This window comes from Hypomesus nipponensis, chromosome 20 (assembly GCF_054491055.1).
Source record: "Hypomesus nipponensis isolate SF chromosome 20, ASM5449105v1, whole genome shotgun sequence".
Lineage (NCBI taxonomy): Eukaryota > Metazoa > Chordata > Actinopteri > Osmeriformes > Osmeridae > Hypomesus > Hypomesus nipponensis.
Window position 1 is genome coordinate 4404578 of NC_140380.1, and position 25800 is coordinate 4430377.

The 25800-nt window shown below is 48.8% G+C and overlaps 1 protein-coding gene across 3 annotated transcripts; it reads right to left on the bottom strand.

Moving 5' to 3' along the window:
* Positions 1-209: 209 nt before the first annotated feature.
* camk2a (calcium/calmodulin-dependent protein kinase II alpha) lies at positions 210-25790 on the bottom strand. Of its 3 annotated transcripts, XM_084683779.1 has the most exons (18): positions 25729-25790; positions 23579-23673; positions 20600-20659; positions 17604-17658; positions 15489-15554; positions 14572-14644; positions 13773-13875; positions 9416-9499; positions 9008-9102; positions 8497-8619; positions 7816-7899; positions 7481-7523; positions 5584-5624; positions 4855-4887; positions 4175-4223; positions 1431-1506; positions 695-789; positions 210-442 (listed from the first exon to the last, which is right to left on the bottom strand). In XM_084683779.1, exons 1-18 carry the CDS (start codon positions 25788-25790, stop codon positions 210-212), a joined length of 1470 nt encoding a protein of 489 aa, XP_084539905.1. The 3 variants fall into 3 exon arrangements, with proteins under 3 accessions (XP_084539905.1, XP_084539907.1, XP_084539908.1); XM_084683781.1 differs by lacking the exon at positions 4855-4887; XM_084683782.1 differs by lacking the exon at positions 4855-4887 and having other exon boundaries at positions 5584-5609; positions 7472-7523.
* Between the last annotated feature and the right edge of the window lie 10 nt (positions 25791-25800).

Consider the following 25800-nt stretch of genomic DNA (forward strand, 5'->3'; position numbering starts at 1 on the left):
AAAGGCTACTTTGATCAGTAAAAGCAAGATTTCTGCCCCCCCCCAAAATCATCTCCAATTGTTAATTTGTTTTGTCCTTTAATGAAAAAAAAGTTGTTCAAAAGTTTTGACCCGTCAACCATCATTGACACCCACACACACACACCCCTCCAAATACCCCACTCCCCCCGTTTCACACACACACACATCCTGCCTCCCCCCTCCCAATCTTACTTGGTGAGGGCGGAGGGTGAGCCCGAGCGGTGGAAGTGGACTATCTGCCACTTGCCATCGCGGCGGTGCCAGATGCGCGTCTCCTCCGACTGGGCAGTGCGGGGCATGCCCTGGGCGTCCAGGTACTGGGTGATGCGGATGTAGGCAATGCAGGCCGCCTCCTCGCCCATCAGGTGGATGTGGGGGTTCAGGATGGTGGTGTGGACTGGTTTGCTATTCTTGGACCACACTGGGGGGAGGGGGGGGGGGAGGGACAGGAACACACACGCACACGGCGCACACACGCAACAATTCACACACACAAACACCCACGGGCACGCACACACATATCAGACAATTAGACAAGGCGCAGGGATAATGGATGTTATCATTATCTCTGTCTGGTCACTGTCTAAAACTCTGACAGCATGAGAGAGAGAGAGAGAGAGTGTGTACATATGTGCGGATGTGTGCGAGCGTGTGTATGTGCGTGTGCGCGTACAGTTTTCAAAGTAGAAGTGGTGGAAGTCCAGGCCCTCTACCAGGTTCCCCAGAGCCTCTGGTTCAAACGCCGTCACACTGGGGTCACACATCTTCCTGTGGGGAGGGGGGTGGGAGGAGGGAGGGGAGCATAGGGGGAGGAAAGGGAAGGGAGAGGAGAAGGGTGGGAGAGTGGGAGGAAGGTGGAGGGAGGGAGGGAGGTAGGGCAGGGGCGGAAGGAGGTCGATTGGAGGAGGGGGGTGAAAGGGAGAGGGAGGGAGGGAGGGAGGGAGGGAGGGAGGGAGGGAGGGAGGGAGGGAGGGAGGGAGGGAGGGAGGGAGGGAGGGAGGGAGGGAGGGAGGGAGGGAGGGAGGGAGGGAGGGAGGGAGGGAGGGAGGGAGGGAGGGAGGGAGGGAGGGAGGGGATTAAAGGAACAGGGAGATGAGAGTAGGGGAGGGGGAAGGGGGGTGAGGAGGGGAGGAAAGGAGGAGCAGATGAGAGCAGAGAAAGAATGACGTAGGAAGTAGATGCACAAGACTTTCCCCTCCCCTCCTGTCCTCCTTTTCTCTACTCTCCACTCCTCCCTTTCCTCTCCATTCCTCTCTTTCTCTCCCCTCCTTGTGAACAGGTGTCAAGATGACCTATCCACCCTATTCCTGTGTATGTGCGTGTGTGTGGGGTTTGTGTGTGTGTCTGTGTGTGTGTGTGTGTGTGGGAGGGGGGGGATAGGGGTGTCATTAGAAGTGAGTGTTACTCACGTGTAGCTCTCAAAGTCTCCATTGCTGATGGCTTCAATAAGCTGCTCCGTCACTTTGATGATCTCTTGTTTCCTAACTGTAAACACACACGCACAGACACAACCACACGTTCACAACCACATGCACACATGCCCAATTATGTTATTTATTGCAAACTGATAACACACAACGTAATATGTATTCGTCCTCTATCTTACAAACACACACACACACACACACACTCACACAGGCACACATAACCACGCACATATTAGCCAGTTTGATAAATGGGACTGCCACTGAGTTCATTATTTCCCGGTATAGCTGCTGCTCAGTCAGGAAGATAAATGATCATTAGTGGTGTTCTGGCAGTGAGATTTGGTTAGCTTGTTAAACTGTACTACAGTAGCTCTGAGATAGCTGTTAGCCTGTTAGCCTGGCCTGTTTGCTTGCAAGACTGGACTAGTTCTGAGATAGCTGTTAGCCGGTTTGTTTGTTTGTTTGTTTGTTTGTTTGTTTGTTTTTCAGGCTACACTACCTCTGATAAAGCTGTTAGCCTGTTAGCTTGTTTGACTGGACTAGTTTTGAGACAGATTTTATCCAGTTAGCTTGTTAGACTGGACTAGGTCTGAGATTACTATTGATAGTTGACCGGCTGTATTTGGCCCAGCCTAGCTCAGAGATAACTGTTGACGGTTGACTGGCTGTCTATTTCTCAGCTTAGCTCAAAGAAATCAAAAAAGGATAGACTGACTGTGATCAGCCTAGCTCAGAGATAACTGATGATGATAGACTGGCTAATCAGCCTAGCTCAGATAGTTTGATTGATGGTTGACTGCTTACATAACCAAAAACACAGCAGCAGCTGCTGCTGCAACATGTGAAGCAGCATTTCATAAGATACTGTAGGTAGGAGGTAATGTTTCTGTGTGTATCTCTTGGTGCATTGTTGAGTGTGTGTGTGTGTGTGTATGTGTGTGCGTGTCTCAGTGCGTTGTTATTGTTGTATGTGAGTATCTTGGTGAGTTGTTAAGTGTGTATGCGTGTGTGTGTGTGTACATGTGCATATGTATATTTGTGTGTCTGTGTGTGCGTCTCAGCGTGTTAAGTGTGTGTGTGTGTGTGTGTGTGTGTGTGTGGGTGTGATCTGCCCACACTGAGTGCTGAAAGCGCCAGCAAAGAGAATCATTTCCTCCCACCCAGCTTAGTTCTGAGAGGGAGGGCTTGCTACTGGCATATGGATGTGTTTGTGTGTGTGTGTGTCTGTGTTTGTCTATGTGTGTGTCTGTGTGTGTGCCTGTGCGTGTATGTGTCTGTGTGTCAATGGATGTGTGTGTTTGTATGTGTGTGTGCGTGTGTGTTTGTGTGTGAGAGACATATGGAGGACAGTGGCACTTCCAGCTAAACAGGTTGCCCTCTCTCATTTTCTCCACATAATAGAAAGAGAGAGAGGGAAAGAGAGAGAGGGAAAGGGAGTGAGAGAAAGGGGGAGAGAGAAAGGGGGAGAGAGGAGGAAAGGGATAGGGATGCAGAGGAAGAGAGAAAGAGAGGGAGGGAGAGATGAAGAAGGCGAAAAAGTGAGAGAATAAATCACAGTACCAACTTCAGTCTCTATCGTTGTCATGACAATAAAAGCAGATGAAACAGCTGAACCCAACTTCAAACATCAGCGGCTTACATAACAGTGAGATACATCACACAGCACTAACTAACTGGATAACTGAATGACTGGTTGAGTGACTGATTGATTCACTTTCTACCTGGCTGGCTGGCTGGCTGGCTGAATAAATGATTGGTTGAATGACTGACTGGTTGACAGGCTGGCTGGCTGGCTGGCTGGCTGGCTGGCTGGCTAGCTAGCTGGCTGACTGGCTGCCTGAATGATTCGTTGAACGACTGACTGGTTGACAAGCTGGCTGGCTAGGTGAATGATTGGTTGAATGACTGACTGATTCACAGACTGGCGAGCCGGCTGGCTGGCTGGCTGGCTGGCTAGCTAGCTGACTGGCTGCCTGAATGATTGGTTGAATGACTGACCGGGTCTCCAAGACTCCGTCAGATAGTGATCCACCATGGCTGGAACGCACAGCTCTTCACCTGTCCTCCCACTCCCTCGTCCCTCTCTAACCTTCATCTATCCATCTCTTCAACGCTCTCTCTCCCACTCACTCTTTTTCACTGTCTCTGTTTTTTTCCATCCCCTCAGTCCAGCTTGCTAGTCTCCCTCATCCACTCTCCTTTGGCCCTCTCCCCTCCTACATTTCTCTCTCCTCCCCGCTCTCCCTCCTGTCCTCTCCTCCTCCTTGTGTATTTGAAGGTCGGTAATCAGACCAGATCAGAATCAGAAACCATAGGATAGGTGCGTGTGGTTCCATTTTACAAGTTTAAGTCCAGTGCAGCTCCAGTCTAACTCCATTGCAACTACAGTGTAACTTCAGTCTAGCTCCAATATAACTTTGGTGTAACTCCAGTCTAATTCCAGTGTAACTGTGATGTCACTCCAATCTCACTCCAGTCTAACTGTAGTGTGACTCCAGTGCAACTCTCTCTAGTTTTAAGCTCTGCACTTCCAGTGATGGTGGATGTCTATACTATATATAGCATTATGGAGTGTCCCTTTCCCAGTCACTGACAGACACGTCCCAACAGCTATCTGTGTGTATGTCAGCGAGTGTTGATGTGCTTGGGTGAGTGTGCGAGTGTGTGCTTGCGAAAGCGTGTTGGTGTGCGTGTGCGCGTGTGCTTGTGAGGGTGTGTCGGCTTACCCCTGGTGTCCTCATCTTCTATAGTGGTGTTGGTGCTCTCAGAAGATTCCTATGAACGACAGACACTCCATTAGACACACACACACACACACACACACATACACATACCCACAAACACTGACGCAAGACACGCACACACCTAACAACACACAGAGAATGTCTACAGCAGCCTGCATCCTGCCCCTTTAGAAGAGAAACCAGTCAGAGAGTCAGGTGGTTAGCAGGACAGGGAGAAGGGGAAGGAGGTGGGAGGGGGGGGGCACACCTATACTGGGAGGATGGTTGTCTCACAGATCCGTCATGTTAGAGCCAGCCCCAGACAGTAGCGACGAGGCTGGGTTAGAGGATGGGATGTGTGTGTGCGTGTGGGGGGGTGTATATGTGTGTGTGTGTCTGTGTTTGTCTGTGTGTGTGTGTGTGTGTGTGTGTGTGTGTGCGATGGGATGTCCACAGAGATAAATCGACAAAAAGAAAGTCCAGCTCCATTCTGAATGAACCACAGCTGTTAGCCACGCGTTCATTGGACGATTTTTTTAGTTTGTTCGCGGGAGTTATTCTAGAGTTCCTTCTGGCCAGTGCGCTAATCAATCACTTTCCCGAGTGTTAGGGGGCGGGATAAAGCCAGGCGCGGCACTGAGGGGGGGGGGGGCGCGCGGTCGACAGGAAGTGACATCACTCACCATCAGCTGCACGCTGGAACTGGACTTCCTTTTCTGGAAGAGAAGTTAGAAGAGGTTAAGGAGCGACAGAAGGGATGGACGGATGGAGGGATGGAGGTATGGAGGGCCGATGACAGGCCGGGCAGGACACGCAAGTGTGCGCGTGCGAGTGTTTGAGTGTGCACGTGCGTGTCCACGTGTATTTGCTTGAGTGTGAGTGCGAACGTGTCCGCGTGTGTGTGTGCGCGTGTGAGCGTGTGTGTGCGTGTGTGTGCGTGCATTCCTACAGCATTCCTCTCACTCTGCTCCTGTGGTTAGCCGCTGCAAAGCATCCAGGGAGCTTGGAGAGAGTCACCTGTGACCCTTTTTAAAACACAGAAACTACACGCACACACACACACACACAAACATACAAACACATGCATACACACACAGACATATACACATCCACATATATACACATGCACACACACATACTTGTACACAGACACATACACACATATGTTCACACACACTCACACATAACACACACACATACATATATACGGTATATCTATGCACAAACAGTCACTCACACTCACCCGTATACACATCTACAGACACACCACACTTGTATAGAGGTTTGATGCCCTCTTGGACATCATCGTGTCAACCATACAGGGTAGGAGATCTGGGAAGTAGGGATGGGTTTGTGAGTGGACCTGTCTGTCAGTGTGTAAGTGTGTGTGTGTGTGTGTGTGTGAGCCCTACCTTCACACCGTCAGCCTTCTTGTTGGCTCCGCTCTTCCCCCCTGAGCGAGAGAGAAACAGGAAGAGGGAGAACACAGCCATGAGGACGGGCACAAACGCCCAAAAGAGGAGGGCGAAGGGCATGACCCCTGACCCCTGAGCCCCTCACCCCTGACCCTCGCTCTTGGAAGAGACCGCCTTCAAAGGGGGAGGTAGGAAAGAGTAGATTCCATGGCAACGGAACGAGGAAAAAGGAGAGGAGGAGCGGAGGTTTCCGGAAGGGTGTGGTGGGAACCGTGGGGTCAGACGGTCGTTGCTGTGGAGACCGCAGAGCTCCGTGGATTAGCGTTCATCAGAGCAAACGTGTTTCCGATATTCTCAGACCCAGACCCAGACAGCCTTGAGAAGCAGCAGGCAGGCAGGGTGAGAAGAAAACTGGCTGGACTGAGGAGCCCCACCACCCAGCAGAAAGAGAGGAGGAGGGGCCCTCACCCACCCTCCCAACCGCCCCAATCCCCCACGTTCCTGCCACGCCGCCCTCCTCCCTCCCCCCCAGGGAGGCCAGATATAGGAGCACTTGAGATATGGCACATTCCATACCTTCTCTCTCTCTCTCTCTCTCTCTCTCTCTCTCTCTCTCTCTCTCTCTCTCTCTCTCTCTCTCTCTCTCTCTCTCTCTCTCTCTCTCTCTCTCTCTCTCTCTCTCTCTCTCTCTCTCTCTCTCTCTCTCTCTCTCTCTCTCTCTCTCTCTCTCTCTCTCTCTCTCTCTCTCTCTCTCTCTCTCTCTCTCTCTCTCTCTCTCTCTCTCTCTCTCTCTCTCTCTCTCTCTCTCTCTCTCTCTCTCTCTCTCTCTCTCTCTCTCTCTCTCTCTCTCTCTCTCTCTCACCATCACTATCTGTGTGTCTCTCTCTCTCTCGTGTTCTCCACTGGTCTATGAGCTTGAACTTGAACTCTCTCTCGCTAGCATGCTCTCTCTTTCCCTCTCCCCCTTTTGACTTTTTCCCTGCGTCACCCTCTGAAAACTCACAGCACCTTAACTATCAGGAGGGGGGCATGGGGACCAGGGGGGTCGGTGGGGGGGCATCGGGGGGGGGGGGGGTTAGAGGGGCCTCGGGGGGACCGTGGGGGGTCATGAAGGGCAGGGTGGTTTCCCCTCATTCATCAACATGCGTCTATTTTTAGCAGTGGTCTGTCCTGGTCTCACACAGACAGACATCCACACACACACGCCCGCACACACACATACACACACACACATACCCGCACACACACACATACACACCCGCACACACATACTACAGACCTACAGACGTACATACATTATTGTTAGTAGACGTAGTAGTAGTGGTAGTATTATTATAGCAAGTAGTAGTATTAACTTTGTTCATGACAATTGGTGCTGTTGTTGTAATTATAATGACATTGGACAAGTGTGTGTGGGTGTTAGTGTTAGTGTGTGTATGTACAGAACAGAGAATGTATAAATAGACTTGTGATATGTTATCTGCTCATAAATCTGCCTGGTGTTCCCTGTCTGGGGGGGATGAAGAGGAGGGGAGGAGGGAGAGAGAGAGAGGGAGGAAGGGAGGAAGGGAGGAAAAGATAGAGGGAGAGAGGGATGAGGAGAAGGGAAGGGAAGGAAGGAGGGGTGAGGAGGGGAGGGAGTAAAGGAGATAGGGGAGGGAGGGAGGTCTGGTCTGTGACGGGTGTTCTATTCCAGACTGGAATGAGAATGTGGACCCTAACAGAACCCAATAAAATATTTTGTGTTGCTAATATAGCCTATATTAAACGATGTGACTACAATTCAAATGACTTCATGAAACAAAAGAACGTTATCTGTGATCACGTCACTCTGAGCATGAGCAGAAAGGTGGTTATCAGGTAGGGGGTTGTTCCTGGGAGAGACAGAACTTACCAGAGAAGTTCCTTGTGGCCAGCATGGTAGTGAGGATGGCACCCTGTAACCAATCACAGACAAGTTATCATCCCTCTTCTCCAATCACACAACAGTTATCATTCCACTCCATCAATCACTGACAATATATCACCATTCCCCACTAATCCTCAAGTCAATTTGTTGACAGTGGTTGAGAGTATTATGTTTCCTTTGTTGCCAACAGGGTGATTATGTGTTTCCTGTGTGCCGCAAGTTGCTGATCCAAGTTGCTGATGTGTGATGATCCGAGGGCCAATCCCAAGAAAAGCAGGAACAAGGGGGTGCAGGTTACCATGGTGACCAACAGGACATACCTTGAGCTTCCGTCGGGCGTTGAACTTCTTGAGACACTCTACTGTCTCCTGTCTGTGCATACAAGAGGCCACGGTGGAGCGATGCTGAGGGGGGAGCGGGAAGGGGGGAGGAGGGCAGGAGAGGGAGAGAGAGAAGAAGAGAGGGAGAGGAGTGAAGAAAAAGGGAGAGTGAGACAGAGGGACAGGGAGGGAAAGAGAGGGAGAAAGAGGGAGAGACAGAGGGAGGGAGAGAGATGGAAAAAAGAGGGAGAAGGAGAGAGGGAGAGAGAGACAGCGGGAGAGAGAGAGAGATAATGTTATTCATGAACAAGGTAAGGTTCAACAGAGTTTCCAGGATGTGAAAGGATCTACATCAGGTTGATTATCCTCATTATCATCTAGACAATGACTTCACTCCCGCCTCCCATCGCCCCTTTCCTCCCCGTCTCCCCTCTCGTCCTCCTCCTTTCCCCTCTCCACCTCCTTCCCCATGCTCCCCTTCCTCCCCCCTGCTTTCCTCTTCTCCCCCACGGCTCTCCCCTTCCTCCCTCCTGCTCTCCCACCCCCCTCTGCCCTCCTGCTCTCACCTCCTTCCCCCTCCTCCTCCTCCCTTCCCCCTCCTCCCTTCCCCCTCCTCCCCCTCCTCCTCTGTCCTCCCTTCCCCTTCCTCCATCCTCTTTCCTCCCTCCTCCCTGGTCTTACAGAGATCCAGGGGTGTTTGAGGACCTCAGCAGCAGTGATGCGTTTGGCAGGGTTGATGGTCAGCATCTTGTTGATCAGATCCTTGGCCTCGGGGGTCACTGTGTCCCACTCTGGAGATGGAAACTGTGGAGGGGGGAGAGGGAGCAGGGGGAAGGAGGGGGGAGGTGAGGAGGGGTAGCAGGGGGAGGAGGGGGGAGGTGAGGAGGGGGAGCAGGGGGAGGAGGGGGGAGGTGAGGAGAGGTAGCAGGGGGAGGAGGGGGGAGGAGAGGGGAGCAGGGGGTGTGAGGGGGGAGGTGGGGAGAGGAGGTGAAAGAGGGGAGAGGAAAGGGGAGCAGGGGGTGTGAGGATGTGTGAGGGGGGAGGAAGGGAGAGGAGGAGGAGCAGGGCAGGAAGGAGGGAGGGTTGAGGAAGGGGGCACCTTCTAGCAGGTCATCTCTATAGATGCTATTACATGAATGTGAAATCATAAGATGACATATATCCACAGAGAGAGGCTTATGGAGTAGCTCACGTCATACGCCCCCGCCTTGATCTGCTGGTACAGTCTGTGCTGGTCCTCGTCCCAGAAAGGGGGATAACCCACCAGGAGGATGTACAGAATCACACCTGGCAACCCACACAACATGCAACATGTCAGAACATACACACACTCTCTCACACACACAGTACACACAGACTGTCTCACGCATGGGCACACTCCCACCCACACACACACAGATGCTCACACACAGTTCACACACTCACACACAAGGGCTACACACACACGGGCACACGCACACTCAAATACACACACACACGTACATATACACTCACGCACGGTACACCCACACTTACACACGAACATACCTTATACCCAAACACACACACACAAACCAACCTACTGTCACAGACACACACACACACACACACTCCTACTCACCACATGCCCACAGGTCCACAGCCTTGCCATACGGGTCCTTCCTCAGAACCTCTGGTGACAGATAGCCTGGGGTTCCAGCGAAGCCTGCATACACACCAAAACACACACACCAAAACACACACAATCACACATGCACACAAACACACACGCACACACTCAAGCACACACGTGCAGAAACACACACGCATACACACAATCCATTTGACGTTTAATGTTATAACGGTACAAATGGTGCACACAGAAACACCTGTACACACACATCTACACACAAATACACATCTACAGGTACACAAATATACACATAGACACCCCACACACACACTCACACACACACACACAGACAGACATTTACTCAAACACAGAGATAGAGACAAAGACATACAAACACCCACTCACACTGACACTCACCTGAACACACACCATACACACACACGTACATACACACCTACACATCCATACATCTACACACAAAGTCGCACCGACACACCGAGATACACACCTGCACAGATGCACACACACAGACACGCTTGCACATACACACAGACACCTACACATAGACACACGCCATACGTATCTACACGTCGACACACAAAGATGCACCTACACACATACACACACCCAGGGATACCGGCACAGATACAGACACACACACACCTGCTGTACACGCGCACACACGCACAGACCTAGAGTGTGCAGACACGTCGACACACACCTACGCCCCTACATGTCTGCACTCCTACACACACCTACGGCAGGGCTTGTGAGAGACAACAGCGTGACTCAGAGATAATGTTCTCTAATGAGCCTGGAGCCCCATCCTCTCCTCACCCTGTCATTAGACTCCTTAGGCTTCACCGCACACCCCAGAGTGTGTGTGTGCGTGTAGGTGTCGGCGTGTGTAGGCGCGCGCAGGTGTGTGTGTGCGCATGTATGTGTGTGTGTATGCGTACACATTAAATCATTTTTCGAGCCTGGAGGCTGAAGTCATGACCAAGACATACCTCTCCTCTCCCTCCGTCCCTCCCTCTTCTCCTTCCTTCCTTCCTTCCTTCCTTCCTTTCATTTCTCCCTCCCTCCCTCCTTCCCCCCCTCCCTCCCTCCCTCCCTTAAATGAAAGAAGAGTTGTCAGTTCATGTAAACCTACCAATTTTTGTCCTCTAGTTTGTGGCTGTTCAGCTCGGATTAAATATGCCATTATATTACTGTACATTTCAATACTGTAATAATGATTTTACAAAAATGAAAAAAATGTCCATATTTCCCTCTAACACTAATGGTTTTCCTGTTTTTACTTCATAAACTTTGTATCCCAAATGTTTTAATCACATCAAATGTGAGATTTCATTCCGAAATTGAGTTCAGCGGTAGAGCATGAGTCCGTAGTTCAAATCCCGACTCTGAATAAAATCTTTTCAGTACAAATCATTTTGTTTTTGATTTCAAAAACAGACCGAAAAAAGAGAGCAGCAGACGGTTAAGTAACACGCTTGAAATCATGCTGGATGGAACCACTTGATTCACAATGGAAATGTAGCATCAAGCTACGCGGATGACACGGCAGCAACGAGAGCTGCCTCCTGCAGTCGTGGAGCGGGGGGGTGAGGGTTGCGATGATTCATCCCACCCATTCACGTTCACGCCATCCACTGGAAGTAAAACATAAACGTACACGGGCCTACGTGTCTGTATCTGAATCGGCGTGGGATGCAAATACAGGGCAAGGTGGGCGGGAAAACCCAAACCGAAAAGCCAGCAAGTCTTTCTTTGGACCAAACGGAGGAACACGAAGGACAGAGCCCTTCTTCCTAAGGACAGGACACCCAGAACGAACCGACAAACTGACAAAGACACACCAGGGAAGCCACCGTGACTGCACACGAGGACCAAACGAGACACAGGTGAAACCACTCCAGCTGAAAAGCAAACTGAAGCGCGCTCACACTGAGCAAGACAACAGGTGTAGCTCATCACTCTGATACTGAGAATTGGTCGGAAGAATCTACGCAGAGTGAAAGCTGCAATTGAATCGGTAATCGTGGAGTCCACCGACACTTTCGAAATAACTTCTAAGTTCACCTTGACCTGGATCTTGACTTTTTTGACCTTGCTATAAGCTCCAAATTGAGCAGTCTCTTCTGGGTCATTCTGATGTGTCACATCACACATACATACGAGAGGCCGTATAGGCCATAATTCATGCTTGGTTTCACATACATGCCATGACTTCACATATATACCATTATACTCTCACATATATACCATTATACTCTCACATATATACCATTATACTCTTGCACATAAACAACTTGGTCTCACATACGACACCATAACCTCACATATACACTATTATACTCTCACATATAACTATTATACTCTCACATATTCACCATTATACTGTCACACATACACTTTTATACTCTTGCACATAAACTGGCAAACTCTCCTACACAGACAAAAATACCCTTGTATATATACCATCATACTAAAGTATGACAATATGTGTAAGAGAGATAAATAGTATGTGTGAAACAGAATGATAGGATATGTAAGTAAGATTACTATTCTATGTGTATAAGAATAGTTATATGTGCAAGAGAGAATACTTGTCTATGTGAGAGTTTGATTGAAACGGAAAACAGTTTGATTGAAAAGGAAGTAGTATTGAATTCTCAGTTCGTGATTGGCTTACGGCCTTGTAGCTAGAGCACTGCTTGCTAAACTGGAGCAACAAGGCACAATTAACAAGCAGTAAAATTACGCTTAAAATAAACATTTACAGTTTTTTGTTAGCGAGTTTAGCACGGTAGACATGATTTTTCATTAGATGTACCTTCTTTAGCTAGGCCCGTTTGTTTTTGTGGAAGTTAATGGAAATGAGGAGGACATTACGTTGTTTTTTACAAATACAATGCGGTGTGTTCATGACATTATAAAGGGAACTGACAGCATGGGTCCTGACAGCATGGTTTTGCAAAGATTATTTAGCGAGGTTACACACGGACAATGTTTTCCTTTATTTTTGATTAGCCAGCAGTTAAGAGGGAGTGACAATCGGGAAAGTTTGGGTGCACTTGAGGCTACGTATGCCTCAAGTGAGGGCGACTAGGAAGACCATTTCTGATCGTTGGAGGTGCTCTTGAATCAAACATAGCTCGTTGTCTCACTTCTAATGATTTCGAATTTTCATTTGAACTGATGATCGAACGAAGACAGGCATACGTAGCCTCAAATGCACGCAAACTTTCCCGACTGTCACTCCCTCATCACCGCTGGCTATTCAAAATAAAGGAAAACATTGTCCGTGTGTAAAAATCAAGCTCGCTAAATAATCTTTGCAAAACCATGCTGTCAGGACCCATGCTGTCAGTTCCCTTTATAATGTCATGAACACACCGCATTGTATTTGTAAAAAACAACGTAATGTCCTCCTCATTACCATTAACTTCCACAAAAACAAACGGGCCTAGCAAAAGAAGGTAAATCAAAAGAAAAATCATGTCTACCGTGCTAAACTCGCTAACAAAAACTGTAAATGTTTATTTTAAGCGTCGTTCTACTGCTTGTTAATTGTGCCTTGTTGCTCCAGTTTAGCAAGCACTGCTCTGGCTACAAGGCCGTAAGCCAATCAGGGACTGAGAATTCAGTACTACTTCCTTTGCAATCAAACTGCCTTCCGTTTCTATCAAACTCTCTCACATAGACAAGTATTCTCTCTTGCACATATAACTATTCTTATTCACATAGAATAGTAATCTTACTTACATATCCTATCATTCTGTTTCACACATACTATTTATCTCTCTTACACATATTGTTATACTTTAGTATGATGGTACATATAAGAGGGTATTTTGTCTGTGTAAGAGAGTATGCCAGTTTATGTGCAAGAGTATAATGGTGTATGTGTGAGAGTATAATGGTGTATGTGTGAGAGTATAATGGTGTATGTGTGAGAGTATTATGGTATATATGTGAGAGTATAATGGTATATATGTGAGAGTATAATGGTATATATGTGAGAGTATAATGGTATATATGTGAGAGTATACTGGTATATATGTAAGAGTATAATGGTATATATGTGAGAGTATAATGGTATATATGTGAGAGTACAATGGTATATATGTGAGAGTATAATGGTATATATGTGAGAGTACAATGGTATATATGTGAGGTCATGGCATGTATGTGAGACCAAGTATGAATTATGGTCTATACGGCCTCTCATACATACACACTGGTTCAAGCCTCTCCAATGTAACACCGACATGAAGCAACATGTGTATATGTGTGTTTGTGTGGATGTGTGTGCGTGTGGACGTGTACGTGTGAATATGTGTGTGTATGTGTGATGTACCGAACCAGGCCTGTTGGTCCCCCTCCACCTCTATGGCCAGGCCAAAGTCTGCCAGCTTGACTGCTGCTCCCTTAGACTTGGACGCCAGGAGGAGGTTCTCCGGCTGGGGAGGGGAGGGTGTGCGAAGGGGGGGGAGAGAAAGTGATGTTTATCACAGCATCTCTGGTAACAGAAACATATTCACATGCTAAATGGTTGAGGTGTGTGTCTATTATGTTACACCTGTTACTGCAATCGTGAAGAATAGTACTGTATGTAATAGTACTCTCTCTCCTCTCTCTCTCTCTCTCTCTCTCTCTCTCTCTCTTCTCTCATCTGCTCTCTTTTCTCCTTCCCCCTCCTCCTCCCTTTCCTTTCTTCTCCCCTCTTCTCCTCGCCTCTCCTTTCCCATTTCCTCTCCTCCTCTCCTTTCTGTCCTTTCCCCTCTTCTCCTCTCATCCCCGTCATTTTCTCTCTCCTCCTCTGCTCTCCGCTCTTCCCCCGTCCTCCTCTCATTTCCTCTCCTCCTCCCCCATCCCCTCCCCTCTTTCTCGTTACGCCACTCTTCTCTCTCCTCTCTCACCTTTCCTGTCCCCTCTCTCTGCTCCTCCCCCCTCCTCTGCTTTTTATGACTAGAACGTGTGGGCGTGAGGATCTCTGCCGTGATGGTCTACTGAGACACGGACGAGGAGCGCTTGAAGAGAAGGGTTCTCTCTGTGTGTGTGTGTTGGTGGGTGCATGTGGGTGGGCGGGTGGCTGAGTGGGTGCATGTGTTAGGGTGTGTGTTCCATGCGTGGGGGCTTGTATGTCTTTAAGGTACCTTCAGGTCTCTGTGGACGACTCCCATCTGATGACAATGTAGCACCGCCTCCAGAATCTGTTGAATACAATGACTGATGCAGACATAGAGAGATAGAGAAAGAGAGAGAGAGCAAGAGAAAGAGAGAGAGAGAGCAAGAGAGAGAGAGAGAGAGAGAGAGAGAGCAAGAGAGAGAGGGAGACAGGGACAGAGAGAAAAAGACAGAGGAATATAGAGAGAACATAGAGAAGAGAGCAGGGAAAGAGAAGGAGTGGGCAGGAAGTCAGAAGGCTGAATTGAAGGCTATTGAGAATAAATTTGAACATTTAATCCTGGCATCCTACGCACTCCGGAGACCAAATAAGAATGAAGAGCTGTGATCTGCCACTGGAGCACACAGGTTATGTGTGCGTACGTGTGTGTGCGTTTTTGTGTTTCTTTGCGAGTGACCGAAGGTCATAGACATGTATGAGACTCTGTTCCCCCTCCACCTCCACCTCCCCTTCCTCCCCTCGTCCCCCTCCTCATCCTCCTCTCTCTCATCCTCCCCTCCACCTCCACCTCCCCTTCCTCTCGTCGTCCTCATCCACCTCTCTCATCCTCCCCTCCACCTCCACCTCCACCTCCCCTTCCTCTCGTCGTCCTCATCCACCTCTCTCTCATCCTCCCCTCCACCTCCACCTACACCTCCCCTTCCTCTCGTCGTCCTCATCCTCCTCTCTCTCATCCTCCCCTCCACCTCCACCTCCACCTCCCCTTCCTCTCGTCGTCCTCATCCACCTCTCTCATCCTCCCCTCCATCTCCCCCTCCTCCTCCACCTCCCCTTCCTCCCCTCGTCCTCATCCTCCTCTCTCTCATCCTCCCCTCCACCTCCACCTCCTCCCCTCCACCTCCTCCTCCCCTCTCGTCCTCTCAGAGGAGAGGAGAGCAGACTCACCTGGCGTCCGCTTCGCTGTAGTACTCTCTGGCTACAATGTCTTCAAACAGCTCTCCTCCTGTCACCCTGCGGGAAGGAGAGGGAGGGGGGGGGAGGTTGTGTCAATCGGTCTGAGGGGAGGCGGGGGGGAGGGATGTGGGAGGAGAGGGGGTGAGGGAGACAGGGAGGGGGGGGAGGTTGTGTCAATCGGTCTGAGGGGAGGCGGGGGGGAGGGATGTGGGAGGAGAGGGGGTGAGGGAGACAGGGAGGGGGGGGGAAGTTGTGTCAATCGGTCTGAGGGGAGGCGGGGGGGAGGGATGTGGGAGGAGAGGGGGTGAGGGAGACAGGGAGGGGGGGAGGTTGTGTCAATCGGTCTGAGGGGAGGCGGGGGGGAGAGATGTGGGAGGAGAGGGGGTGAGGGAGACAGGGGGGGGGGGGGTTGCGGCTGGAGGGTGGAGGGTGCTGTCTGAAGAGGATCCAGATGGTCAATAGACCATGGAGAGAATGGGAGATGGACAGCAGAGCACTAACACACACTAACACACTAGCACAAACTAACACACACTAAAACACACACTAACACGCACTAGCACACACACTCACACACTTACACACAGTAACACACACACTAACACACTTACACACACTAACACACACACTAACACACAGTAACACACGCACTTACACGCGCACTAGCACACACACTAACACAGACACACTATTACAAACAAGCATGTACACACATAAATATATAGAGATCCAGAAATGGAGATTACAATTTTTTACAATCACTTTGACACTAATTTCAGAACCGTGCCGTCCTTTTTCAAAACTCTAGATACAAAACTCAAAACAGTCATTACTTGTAACACAGACTGTCACATTTTCAAAGCACTGCATTGTATGTTCATATCTTTAAAGACACCTTGTGCATGCAGAATCATTAGTTCAAAAAACAAATTGATCATGAAATACCATAGGAACATTCACTTACATCATGCACACACAAGACACCCATAGATTCACCATGTAGTGTTTTGTACTTGTATTGTACCACAAAATATGTGATACATGTTTCATAAGACATCACATCACCATAAATGGACTAAGAGGGAATACTACAGACAGTGGAGTCATTGAGCAAAATCAGAAATGTATTCATGAAATACGATCCAATTCCAACATTTCTTCGTTTTTTTTCTAGTATCAAAGCAAACCTAATTAGCTACAAAGGAAAACGATGCTACAGTACGTTAAACATGTACGGCAGTGTTCCTCACCTGGCTCAAAAATCAAACAAACAAAGCAGAACAAAGGATTGATTACTCTCCTACATATCCGTCAATCCTGTCTTGTGGATTTGGCCACAAGTTTTCATCCATATTGCAGTGGATGTTTTCATTTGACAAACATCTGTGAAAGAATCTCCGGGCATGGTGAATCCAGGCCTGACACTGGTCTGCTGTGATGTAATAGTATCCCTCATCCATGGTCTGGAGAAGAGTAACTTGTTCATGTTTATTGTACACCTTCCACCTCCAAGGGGAGAAAAATCCTCAATAGGGTTGAGGAAGGGAAAGTATGGGGTCAAGTACAAGGCTGTAAAATGTGGATGGGCCTGAAACCATGCTTGCACCAATTGAGCATGGTGTCAATGGATCTCATAAACTGTAACTTTCATGTTCTAAACTTGGAATATTGTTTGTCAGTTTCTATAAAACTATGCATTACAGTAAGAGTAATGCAACAGTTACTTATATCATTTATCATTCATTGTATCAATTGACAGTTAGGTCATCGTAATGTAAGAAAATGACAGACAATTCAGATGTTATTTGTGAATTTCATTTTAAAATGGTGATACTTTGATGTTTAGTTTTGTCTCTTTGAACAGATGATTTAAGTTCAATGAACAAATGATCCAAGGTGTATCTTTATTGTATCCAAGCAATTAAAAATTGTGTTAGGGTTTTGAAAAAATTGCATTTTGATCATCAGTTGTGAGTTTTGTGCCTAGAGTTCTGAAAAAGGACATCAATGTTCTGAAATTAGTGTCAAAGTGATTGTAAAAAACTGTAAGAGATGGAGATATTTTGAGAGATAGATAGATAGACAGATAGATAGATAAATACTTACAGGTCAAATATCAGATAATGGTGCCCCTCTTCTGAAATACTGTCATGGAGACGAACTGAGAGTGAGAAAAAGAAAGAAAGAAAAAAAGAAAGTATGAGGAAGGAGGGAGAGATAAAGAGTGGAATGGAGAGAAAGAGAAAGAGAGGAAGAGAGATTCTGTGCGAGTGCTCCTCCATTGGAGAGTCAATGACCCAGGGGCGTTTCTACACGGGGGCCTACAGGGGCCAGTGCCCCCCACGGGGCCCCCCCTGAGCTGATTTTTTTTACACATTTTTCTTCTTCTAGTTGTCATCAGGAAACGAGGCAGGGACATTGCAGCCTTTTTTGCCCTAGTAAATAAAAAAGTGAGAGAAACATATCAAGGTATTGAGAGAGCTGAGGAGCTGGAAGAGGGAGAGCCAGAGCCGTTTGTATGATTTTAATGTAAAGCTAAATTAAAGTATTTTAATGTTTAAATATCATTTGTTTCCGTTTTTTAATGTGCCCCTCTGATTAAACACTGCCCCCCCCCCCTTGGCCCCCCCAGTAAAATGTGTCTAGAATCGCCACTGCAGTGACCTATGCTCTTTTGTAAAGCTCTCTCTTGGAAGTCGCTTTGGATAAAAGCGTCTGCGAAATGCATAAATGTAAATGTAATGGACATTTGCAACACAACCCTCACTCAACTCAATCTCGAAATTGGGGTTTTTCCCAGGTTTGTTTGCAACAGCAACATCAATATTCCGATAGCTTTGTGCAGTATGCGCCATGTGTTTACTGCCAATTACAGTCCCTTAGACTGGTCAAACTGGCTGAATCCTTCCTGTGTACTTTAGCTTCATCCAGGTGTACCTCGTCATCATTCATGAGTACCATGTCTTCACCTATACCTAGCATGTCCTTTAAAAGACAGCAGGTTAGCATGGTGTTAGCATTTTGTTTTCATTGCGTTGGTGTTAGCATGGTGTGTGTGTCGCTCCCTCTCCCCTCCTCCTCCACCACCCCTCCTCCAACTTTCCCTCCCTCCCTCCCTCCCTCCCTCCCTCCCTCCCTCCCATGCCTCCTACACCCCTTCAACACACTTCACTTGTGTGAACCATTCTAGCCTGCATCCAACCATTCTAAATTACATGCAACCATTCTACCCTGTCCTCAACCATTCTAGACTACATACAACCAGTCTACTCTGCCTTTAACGATTTCAACCTGTATCAACCACCTTGCCAGATACATTTAACAGCAAACTGAAGGCGTCCCTCCTATTGGCTCTGTCTGTTGTGTTTGTTAGTGTGTGGGCAGGCTGTGCTCTCATTGGCTGACTCTGCTGTGGTTGTCAGTGTGTGGGCGGGCTCTGGATGCTTGACGAATAGCAACCCCCGCTTCCAGCGAGGAAGACTGGGGAAGGTGTCAGTAAACAAAGAGTCATAACTCTCTTCCTCTCTTCCTCTCGCTCTTTTTTCCCTGCATCCCTCTCTCTCTCACTTTCTCTCTCCCGCTATCTCTCCATCTTTCTCTCCTCCCCTCTCTCTTTGTCTTCCTCTCCCCTTTCCTCCCTCCCCTTTCCTTCCTCCCTTATTCCCTCCCTCCCTCTCTCTCTCTCTCCAGTGGGGCTCTAGTGTTTCAGTTGTAAACAGGGTTGTTATTAGGCTTGTTTATGTGTGTCTACTGTCCTGCATCAGTGTGATCAAGTTGCTTCTGTAATGTCTATAGTGGTGTAACTGGTCGGGTTTTAATTGCCCATTACAGTCAAGGCTTTGAGAAAAAAGAAATCTCCCTTTCTCCCTCTCTCACCTTCCCTTCCTCCCCCTCCCTCCCTCTCCCTCTCTCCCTACCTCCCTCCCTGTTCTTATCTTGCCCTTTCCCTACCTCTTTCCCTGTCTTTCCCCCTCCTCCCTCCCCCCCCCCCCCCTCTCTCTCTCTCTCTCTCTCTCTCTCTCTCTCTCTCTCTCTCTCTCTCTCCCTACCTCCCTCTCTCTCTCTCTCTCTCTCTCTCTCTCTCTCTCTCTCTCTCTCTCTCTCTCTCTCTCTCTCTCTCTCTCTCTCTCCCTCCCAGGTCCCCCCCCCCCCCCGCCAGAGCAGGGGACTTCCCCTTTGAGCGCTCCACCATATTGTTACGCAACCCTATTTATCCTGTCAAGCTACGGGTTGGGTGTGTGAGTATGTGTGTACGTGAGAGAGAGATGATTTCCCATCTGGGCTTTTAGTGTATACAAGGCCAAGGGGGTAGATCCTTAGCAGATAGTAGCTCTCTGTATGGCCCTCCTGACACACCTCCACACACACACACACACACACTCACTCTGGCTGTGTGTGGGAAGAGACAGCTCTGTTAGCCCCGCCAGAATGATGTGCATCTCACTGAGTGCATGTGTGTGAGTGGGCGGGGGATGGGGGATGGGCTCCCCCTACAGGTCACTCCCGAGTAACCTGCAGGAACGCGCACACGCAGGATTCACTGTGACTGTGACACCCTGACCTCGTGTATTTGAGCATGCGTTCATTCTCTTTCTCGATGTCTTTCCCCCTCTCTGTTTCTCGCTCTCTCTCTCCCTCTACCTCCATCCATCTTTCTCTCTGTCTCCACTGCCCTCCTCCGCCTCGCTTTCTCCGGCTCTCTGCACTTCTCTCCCTCTCTTTTGAACCCTCCCTGCCTGTCTCCCTCCCTCTCCGCTTCTCTCTCTCCACCTCCCTCCCTTCTCCATCTCCCTCCCTTCTCCATCTCCCTCCCTCTCCCTCCCTTTCCACCTCCGTCCCTCGCTCTCTCCCTCTCTCCCTCTCTCTCTCTCCCTCTCTCTCTCCTAGACTAGAATACCTCACCATTAATAATGGAGGGTTCAGAAGCTCAGCGAGACACACTTCTAAAGATCTGAGAGTCTGCTGTGTGCGTGTGTGTGTGTGTGTATGTGTATGTGTGTGAGAGAGAGAGAGAGAGAGAGAGAGAGAGAGACAGAGAGACAGTGGTGTGTGTGTGTGTTTGTGTGTATTAGTGTGCATGTCTGTGGTGTGTGTGACCTCACCTATGTTGGAGTGTTTCAGCAGTCGACAGATTCTGGCCTCCCGGTCCAACTTCTGGTGGTCTAAAACACAGAACACACACTGTTAACACACACACACACCCTCTCACTCTCACACATGTTTACCCTCTCAACCTAATTTAGTCACACCCGCAGCCTGCACACAAACACTCACATATACACACACTTTCTTACACAGAGAACGCACGCTATTATGCACACAGAACACACACACACTCTCTCATACAATGAACACACTGTTGGTCTGAGTAACCACAAAACACACTTTCTCACACACACTGTCTATCTTTCGCACACTTACACTCTCACACATGTATACCCTCTCAAACTAACTTAGTCACACTGATAACCTGTCCGCACACACACACCAACACACACTCCTGTAAGACACTGTACCACTATAGGTAAAGCTATGCTGTGAACTCAGAAAAATGGTGTTGCTAAGCAACCTTGCTGAATATACCAAGAACAGGATTACAAAGATATAGAAGTAGAGACAGACAAACAGAAGCAGAGAAAAGGGAAGAAGAAAGAGAGAGAGAGAGAGAGAGAGAGAGAGAGAGAGAGAGAGAGAGAGAAGGGAAAAGAGAGAGGGGGAAAAGGAAAGAAAGAATACATGTATGTCTGTCTGTCTCCCAGTATGTCTGTCTCTCAGTCTGTCTCCCAGTCTGTCTGTCTGTGGAACTGTCTGATGAGCCAATTATCGAGCAGAACCAGCTTGTTACACACACTAACCCACTTACAGCTGTTACCGTGACAATGGCTGTGTTGAGGGGGACAATGTTTAAAAAGTTTGTTGAGGGAGGGAGGGAGGGAGGGAGGGAGGGAGAGAGGGAGGGAGGGAGGGAGGGAGGGAGGGAGGGAGGGAGGGAGGGAGGGAGGGAGGGAGGGAGGGAGGGAGGGAGGGAGGGAGGGAGGGAGGGAGGGAGGGAGGGAGGGAGGGAGGGAGGGAGGGAGGGAGGGAGGGAGGGAGGGAGGGGTATTCCATATAGTTGCCTCCTTCTTTGGCAGAAAGCCAAACAAGCAGCTGGTTGGAATGTCCTTAATGACTGCTCACAAACAAACAAACACACACAAACCCATTAACACACTCAAATACACACACTCACAAAAACGCATGCACACAGAATCACTGATGCCAAACAGCTAATAGTACTGTAATTAAAACTGACAAACATAAACACACACCTGGAGGCCACCACAGGGAAACCAATACACACTCCATGAACCAAACCCCCTCACACACACACACACACATACACCATGAACCAGCCCTTCACACACACACACTCCCCATGAACCAGCCCTTCACACACACATACGTACCCACCCCATGAACCAACCTCACACACACACTCACCACACGGAACCCACAACAGGACAGGGAGGAGAGTTCTTTGATGCTGAACTTTGTCTGTCTCAAACCGCTTCACCGCACCCATTCCGTCTGCATCCCAACGCGACGTCAACACGACCACACCACAACCACAGCTCAAAAGCACGACCACAGGTCAACCACACAACAACAACGCGACGACGACGACAACACAACCACAGCACGACAAAAACCCAGTGCGCCAGCAGCAGACCACACACCAGCAGAGCAGAGGCCCCAGGAAGAAGCGCCAGCAGCTCCAGATGGATCTGAGACCCACCGACTCTCTCTGAACCCCTGTGCACACACAGCCTGACAAGCCAAGTCACTGCCTCCGCCGAGTCAGCACCACGGACACACACACACACACACACGGCCACTGGGACCACACGGACAGCCTGTTTGATACCTCCCCTCATCCCAGTCAGCAGAGCAGAGACAAGGCCAGCTTCTGTCAGCCAACGAGCAGGGCAGCAGGGATGAAGAAGGCCAACCCCCTCATATATATATATATATATATATATATATATATATATATATATATATATATAGAGAGAGAGAGAGAGAGAGAGAGAGATAGAGAGAGAGAGAGAGAGAGAGAGAGAGAGAGAGAGAGAGAGAGAGAGAGAGAGAGAGAGAGAGAGAGGGTGAGAGGGTGAGGGCTGGAAGCCGGTGGAGATTTCTTCCTCCTTTTTTTGGTGTGTGTGACTCGGTTCTGCTCTCTGTTGCCTGACCGATGCCTGCTATGAGGGCTTGTTACAAGACCCTCTGCGATTTTCTCACCCAGAGGAAGAATTTCGTTTGAAAGCTTTCGCTTCTTGTTGATCTTCTCGTTGAGAAGCCTCACGTTTGTGTTGACGCTGACCCTGACTGCGTCTAACGACATTAGATGGGGCTCATGCCGGTATCGCTCATTCGTGCCAAAACACACACATACGCACGCTTGAAAGCATGCACACACGGACACACACCTACACACAGTTGAAAGCCCGCGCGCACACGCGAGCTCCCATGCGCAAATGCACGGGCGCTCACACACACATGCGCTCACACACTCATTAACCCACACACTCACTCGCACACACGCTCACACACCCATCAGGATACAAAGACAAGGACAGTTCCTTCAGACAGACTGCTTGTTAGCAACTTTGTCTCTGTATGTGTGCGTGCTTGTGTGTTTGTGTGTGTGCTGTGAAGGCATGTACACAGGTAAACGGACAGACAGGCAGACAGGCAGACAAGTAGACAGACAGACAGACAAGTAGACAGAAAGACAGACAGACAAGTAGACAGAAAGACAGAAAGACAGAAAGACAGACAGACAGACAGACAAGTAGACAGAAAGATAGACAGACAGACAGACAGACAGACAGACAGACAGACAGACAGACAGACAGACAGACAGACAGACAAGTAGACAGAAAGACAGACAGACATATAGACAGACAGACAGACAGACAGGCAGACAGGTAGACCGACACACAGACATACATACAGACAGACAAGTAGACAGAAAGACAAGTAGACAGGCAAACAGATATCCAGACAGACAGACAGACAGACAGGCAGGTAGACAAGCAGACCTCTGGCTGAGAGTTTCTTGGTGTTAATGATCTTGGCAGCGTACTCCTGTGCTGACAGCACCTTTACGCAGCGGCGCACCACTGAAAAGGCACCCCTGGAAACAAGAACACAGTCAGGAACTTTCCTTGCACACCTGGGCCTGGACTCTAGTCTGTATCTGTTTGCTGTTGTAGAAGCTGTTTCACATGTGTTACACACCACACACATCTCACACATACTCCTCACATACAGATACATACATCCCTCACACACAGGAACACACACCTCACACAAGTACATTCCTCACACACACGCCTCTCTACACACACCTCAGGCACACATTGCTCACACTCATACACACAAACACACTCACACACACACACACACATACCTTGTCAGCGATAGTGGGTGAGATACAAGTATCAGATGTGCTACTGTGTTTCCACCCCCAAATGGAATTATGTAACGTCTTTGGCTGCTTGACGTGTGTTTGTGTATGTGTGCGTTTGTGTGTGTGTGTGTTTGTGTGTGAGTGAGAGAGGTGTGTGATGTTGAGAGTGTGTGTGTGGGAGTAACAGTGTGGGCTGGGGTCAGGGACGTTCAGTAGACCCTCTCTCGCGCTACCTCTCACTCGCTCTCCTTTCTCTCTGTCTCTCTCTCTCCTCTCTCTCTCTCTCTCTCTCTCTCTCTTTCTCTCTGCCTCTCCTCCTCCTCTCCTCTCCTCTCTGCAGCCTGCAGATAGAGTACAGTCCTCTATCATGTCTCAGTATCACCGTCGTCGGGGTTTATACTGTATGTTCTGCTGGGAGAGATGCACACAACTTTCACAAGCTGGGGGGCTGCGGGGAGAGGGGGGGCAGTAGATAGCTTCGCTGAAGAAGACAAAAGCGCACACCCGCACACCCGCACACAAACACGCCAGAGGAGGCAGCAATCCCCATGGACACTGCTGTCAGTCTGGCTGAGGGGAAGGGGAAGGGGAGGGAGAGTGTGTACGTGTGTGTGCTTGTGTGTGCATGTTTATGTGTATGTGTGCGTGTGCGTGTGTGTCTTTGTCATAGTGACCAGGACCTTCTGTAACCTGGTCCATTGAAGTGGACTGAACCAAAAACAGAACTATATTGCAACATGTCATATCATTACTCTCTGTCTGTCTCTCCCTCCCTCTCTCCATCTCTCTCTCTCCCTCTGTCTATCTTTATCTCCCTCCCTCTCTTTCTCCCGCTCTCTCCATCACACAAAGAGACAGAACCCTCTGATTTGATCTACAGGATCTGGAGGACATGTTTTGTACGTGCATGAGTAAGTGTGTGCGCGTGTATATGCGTGTGTGAGTGTGTCCTTGAGGATCATTAACATCCGCAGGCTGAACGATCAACTGTCGTCAACTATCACCTGTTCCCACGGCAACATACAGCAACAAGCCTCATGCAGTCATTGTCTCTCTCTCTCCAGTCCACCCCTTATCACCCCCTGTTCTATTCCTTCACTCCTCCACACCTCTACATTCTCTCCTTTCATCTCTCTCCATTTTTTTTACTTCAGCGCTCTTAGTGTTGGAGAACAAAACCATCAGTTCTATTCTCAACATTCTAGAACAGCAGCAGTTCCATTCTTAGGGTTCTAGAAAAAAAACAGTAGTTATATTTTCAGTGTTCTCGAACAACAGCAGCAGTTATATCCTCAGTGTTCGAGAACAAAACCACAAGTTAAATTCTCATTGTTCAAGAACAACAGCAGCAGTTCTATTTTCAGTGTTCTAGAACAAAACCAGTAATTATATTCTCAGTCTTTGAGAACAGCAGCAGCAGTTCAATTCTCAGTATTCTAGAACAAGATCAGTTATTCTCTCAGTCTTCTGGAACAACTGCAGTTGTTATATTCTCAGTGTTCGAGAACAAAACCAGTAGTTCAATTCTCAGTGTTCTAGAACAGCAGCAGTTCTATTCTCAGTGTTCTGGAACCAATGCGGTAATTCTATTCTCTGTGTTCTAGAACAAAACGAGTAGTTCTATTTTAATGGTTCTAGAGCAACAGCAGCCGTTCTAGTCTCAGTGTTCTAGAACAGCTGCTCTATTCTCACTCGAACCCGCGCACAGACTTGCAGGGAAACATGAGTTCTATTCTACTGCAGGCAGTCAACAGGGCAGTGAAACAGAGAGTAACTTACTTCCCCAGTTCCTCAAAGAGCTGGAACTCCTCAGTGAAGCGTGTGCAGGTGATGGTGGCCATGCTGGAGCTA